Source organism: Cryptomeria japonica, chromosome 9, assembly GCF_030272615.1.
Source record: "Cryptomeria japonica chromosome 9, Sugi_1.0, whole genome shotgun sequence".
Classification (NCBI taxonomy): Eukaryota; Viridiplantae; Streptophyta; class Pinopsida; order Cupressales; family Cupressaceae; genus Cryptomeria; species Cryptomeria japonica.
In genome coordinates, this window is record NC_081413.1 from 640,198,811 (window position 1) to 640,204,037 (window position 5,227).

At 31.6% G+C, this 5,227-nt stretch overlaps 1 protein-coding gene across 1 annotated transcript; it reads right to left on the minus strand.

Moving 5' to 3' along the window:
* Positions 1–723: 723 nt before the first annotated feature.
* On the minus strand, positions 724–4,196 carry LOC131858151 (protein NO VEIN-like). The gene is made up of 3 exons (XM_059211227.1): positions 3,822–4,196; positions 3,511–3,721; positions 724–1,481 (listed from the first exon to the last, which is right to left on the minus strand). Exons 1-3 carry the CDS (start codon positions 3,978–3,980, stop codon positions 730–732), a joined length of 1,122 nt encoding a protein of 373 aa, XP_059067210.1. The 5' UTR covers positions 3,981–4,196; the 3' UTR covers positions 724–729.
* Positions 4,197–5,227: the final 1,031 nt, after the last annotated feature.

The window sequence follows — 5,227 nt, forward strand, 5'->3', positions numbered from 1 at the left end:
TATCGATCTAGCCACTCCCGCAATCTTGACTGCTCATAATAGCTCAAATTCTTCATGGCCATCTGTGTTGCATTTGGCATGAATTTGTAACGTGGAGCACTTCCCAGCACTTTATTCCACCTCATCAACCATGCAATATCTCCTTCTTCCGAGGAGATGTATATTTTGCTTCTCTTAGAAGATATATCCAACAAACTTGCCCACCCCGCACGATTGGAGCCATTGTCAAACTTAAAAAGAGGAAATTGTTGGAGAGAACTTGGAATTCCTCTGTTCCAATGTTCAGCAATGAAGCAAAGGAGTTGCACATATAAATCCTCCGATAGATCTGCAAGCCAACCAGGGGTGCTGCGAATACATGTTAAGTACCATTCATCGGGCACATAGCGCACTTGCAAGAAATCCAGACAACTTGATCCGTCAAGGCACGAATGTATTATGAATACTCCGGTAGACCACAGAGCAATTGGCTTTTCCAGGCCTTCTTCAGTTGCTTTTTCTAATATTTTTCTAAAGGTTGGAAGTATCTTGCGAGCTTGAATGGGCATGCAATAGGCATTTTCAGGTTCACATAGGACGACTTCTTCTGTCCAGAGCTTGGCTTGGATGTCTTCTCGAATTTGTCTTAGTTGCAGATAATAGGGTGTATTAATGGGGAGATATCTGAAGCAAAAGGATCTCGCAGAGGGAGGAGCCCCTCTCACACTCTTCACAAGAGTGAGAAAAGCTTCACAAAAATGCTGAGGGAATGCAGTCAAGTATCCCTTGATTCCACTTGTTATCCCAAAGAATACTTTCCCTCGAAGATGCTAACAAAAAATCTGCTTGAATTATGAAGGGCAAGTTGGTGACTATTTCTGTGGGAAGAAAGGCATAAACACCAGCACCTACCCTATTGCCTGTGGTAACTCGATCTTCAAGGGGAAAAGCAAGTGTTATTACCCAATTGTCAATGTCGCTTCTCTCCTCTACCCTGTTGTTCGATTTCACTGGAAATCTTTGCCTCCACATGTAATAACTGCATTCCCCATTAGATTTCCCATTTTCCTCTGCCGATAGATGGAGAGTAAAGGATTCACTTCCCTCTTTCTTCACATCCTGAAATGCTATTTCCTGGGACACACAGACTGCATGAACGCGTGGATTTTGATTTTGGCCATCTTCACGGACGGAGAGTCTTTTGATTTTAGACATAAACAAAATGACTTCTGGATGAATGTTAGCAAGCTGTTCCTTCACACCATCCACCTTCTCAGGGCGTAAAGGGAGAACTATAGCAGTATTGGGAAGCTCACCTTGGGATTGACTACTATATATCCTTTTGAGATCTTCAATATTTGGTTTGTCGATCCATTCTGGAACAATATACCCAATTTTGACCCCAGAATCAGATGGAGGGATTTCATTGAATCGAATTTTGTATCCATTGCTGAAAATATAAGGCTGACTGGTGACCAAGAAAACGCTCTTGAATCCAATTCCTGAAATTCAAAATAAAATAATATATCCTTTCAAATGGATTGAAAAAACAAAATATAAACTTCACCATTCATTCAAACAAATCAAGAATCAAGATGGAACCTCAGTTTAAAATTACATAACATCTACTATCGGTTATATAAAAAAAATTTAATTAATTGAATATGTGACTTCTGTTTAAAAGAATGATAATATAACAATGAATAGTTGCTTTTCAAAATAAAGAAAAAGAAAAAATAGAAAGTAACAAGCTCTGCCTTCCCAAATTTTCATGAGACTTGTGGAGAACTATAATGTGGAAAAAAAACCCTTGAAGGATGTAACTAATGCAACTTGCAAAACCCTTTTCAAAGCAACATTGAAGAAGGATTATAGCGAGTGGAATCTAAGAAAAGCAGGTGTTTGGGAGAAACATTTTTAAAGAAGAAAAACATTAAGGGACAATTGGCCAACGTTTATAAAGAAAAGAGAAACATTTTTTAAAATCAAAAGAAACACTTAAAATAGGAGAGGACAATTCAGAAGAAAATTACATGAATTAGATTCAGTGTTCCTTAAAACATTTAAGTTTCAAATCACCTTCATAAATCTGTCTCCTTTGGTCTATGGGTTGTGTATTTAGGTCTGTTGCTTTCAGTTTCTTCTGTAATTGATAATTGTATATTATTATATTGAAGACTTTGTACTAATTGTTTCTTGCTGAATTTTTTTGTAGTTTTGTTGGGCTTAATTGTTATATCTTTCTCACTTTATAAATAGAATAGTTTTAAAAAATTAAAAAATTTAAATATTCTAAAATAAATATATTTAGAATATCTATTCTAGTTTTTATTCACATTTAACTAATAAAGATAAATACTGCAGATAAAAACAGCTCATCTTATTTACTAATACATCTATTTAAAAAGAAATTAATCAATTTTTCTAGATATGATTTTAAAAATTTAATTTACAACCAAAAAAATAAAACTTATAATCACAACAGTCCCAATGAAATAAGTAAAAAAATATCAGCTTCTTTATCATAATAGCTTGCACAAAAGACACAAATGGATTTCAAGTTCTTAGGGAAAATGCTATTTAACAAAGTCGAAGAAGAGAAATGCTATTTTATTCTGACCTATCATTTCCAGGCAAAAAAATAAATTCAACCCTAGATTTTAAGGTTTTAAGAACTAAAAATTGTATAAATAATTTATCTTCCTTTAAATATATTAATCAGATGTATTTTTCAAGATAATATCTTTTCAGATATGTCACACTTTTGTGCTTGTATATATGTATTTATTTCTTATTTTATAAAATGAAATTTATATTTCAATTTTTCATAAGCTTTTTCTAATTTCAATAACTCATCAATATGTGTAACTTCTCACCTCTCTCCCACCTTGTTTCAGTCTTTTTTGGGTCTGCAACTGTCCTATTTTTTTATTTCTTGAACTCTCTAACATTCTGATGATGATTCACAGAGAGTGATCCAAAATGTTAATGAAAAATACACTATCAAATCCAAAAACAACAATAAGAAAAACAGTATAATTCTGAAACATAAGTTTTACTTAAACAAACAACTAATAGCATTTTGGCTATACACTAGGAAATATGCTAAATACAGAGCACATATTGCCATTTGAAGAATCTCCATCCACAACTAAATTGCAGAAATTGTTACTAATTTATATGCCATTTACCAGGGAAACTGCAAACATAGACTATGAAGAAATACAAGAAAATTAGGTTTCTATCCCCAACATGTAACGACGCAATCATTTGGAACTATATAAACAGCTAGTTTTTGTAAGTTTATAATCTGATAATTACATGAACTAGTATCAGAGGACAAGTACTGTATGTCTTCTTTCAAAGAACCCTCTGCATAATCCACACAAACAACATTATCATGCAAAGCCGGTTGGAAGTCATGATCTCCCTAATTCATTTATTAAAAAATTTAAAAGTAGACCTTCCTATAATTGCAGCAAGACAAATTTTACGCACAAAACAGTGAATGTTGAAGGCACAAGCATGTACCTTTCTCTCCAATGTAACCTCCCTGTCTTTTACCCTTTTTTGTGGACTGTCCAACACTGCAGAGGGATACAATGTTTCGGGGAGTGAAGCCCTTCTCATTGTTAAACACCAAAAGGGTAGCAGGGGCACCCACACCAGTCACATCTCTGCTCGTTACCACAAATTCCAGTGATGGTTCAACATCAGGTTCATACTCATTGTCTTCTGCATTCTGCCAAATCAGAACCACCCAAACTTCAATTTTACAGACAAAAAAATGGCGATGTCAATTTAAAACATAAACAACTTGAATATATCACCCAGAAAGTTACCTGTATGAGTTCCATTAGAAAATGCACATCCTTAGTGTATAGTTCTGCTGAGAGATGTTTAACCGCATGATGGAGATCTTCTGTAAGGGGGTTTTCTTTCCCACCTATGGAAAATTTATCTCTTCTAATCTCCTCAATATGCTCTCTGGGAGTCGCCATTGTTAAGTGCAGAATTCAAAAACCTATTGAACCCAACAAATTAGGCATATATAAGTGTATATGCATAAGAATATGTATATATATATGTTCTGCAACCGATTTCATGTCGGCAATGGCTATGCAGCGGACAAAACGGCCCGCCTCATGCCATGCCTTACCTTCATCCCATACCATCCCATGTCGGTCCTGCTGCGCGGACGTACAGCCTCAGCTGGAACGCTTTCCAAGGTACCTTAGACGGGATATTTAATTTATATTTTTTCAACTAAAATAATTTATATTAATATATTTCTTTATAATTTTTGTTTATTATGTTTTTAATTATAATAATAAATTAATAATTAAATATATATTTAATTTATAAATAAATAGTTATATGTTTGCATTTTTTAATTTTTATTATTAATCTTTAATGTTTTAATTTATATTGTTTTAAGTTTTACTAGTTTAACTTCTTTTAAAATTTTATTTTTATTATTTATGTTTTGTATGTTTTATTTATTTTTTCTTTTAATGTTTTATTTTAATAATAAGTTATATATTTAAATTTTTTATTTTTATTTATTTTAATATAATTGTATTATAATATATAATTATGTGATTTTAACATATATGTAAATTTTAACAGTATTATTTTTTAACTTTTTCAAATGCATTAGGTAAATAATAGTTTAATTTTTTAATTATATATTTATTTTTAAATAATAAATTTAATTCAAAAATAAAAGTAAAAAAGTTATAATTAAGTAAAAATATGTGTAGCTAAATTTAACATATATATTAAAAAAATTATTAATATAACTTAAAAATAAAAGTAAAATATAGTTAAAAAGAAAGTTTAAAAAATATTAAAAAATATGTGTAACTTAGTTAAATATTTTTAACTAACTTAGTTACTTAGTTCTTTTATTTTTAGTTTTAGTAAAATTTTTGATATTTTTTAACTTAAATATGTATAATTTAGTTACTTAAATATTTTATTTTTTCACTTTTAGTTAATTTTTTAATTTATTTTTTAACTTAAATATGTATAACTAATCATTAATTTGAAAAAATATAAATTAAATATCCCGTCTGATTCACTCCAGAGCAAGGTACCTTGGAAAGCGTTCCAGCTGAGGCTGTACGTCCGCGCAGCAAGACCAATATGGGATGGTATGGGATGAAGGGAAGGCATGGCACGAGGCAAGTCGTTTTGTCCGCTGCATAGCCATTGCCAATTGATAAAAGGCATTTTTTACATCATA

Coding starts and splice junctions, on each gene's coding strand:
- LOC131858151 (XM_059211227.1), bottom strand. CDS start 3,980: ATGGCGACTCCCAGAGAGCATATTGAGGAGATTAGAAGAGATAAATTT. Junction 3,722..3,821: donor TTCTAATGGAACTCATACAG/GTAACTTTCTGG, acceptor CTGATTTGGCAG/AATGCAGAAGACAATGAGTA. Junction 1,482..3,510: donor AGGTTACATTGGAGAGAAAG/GTACATGCTTGT, acceptor TTTGAATTTCAG/GAATTGGATTCAAGAGCGTT.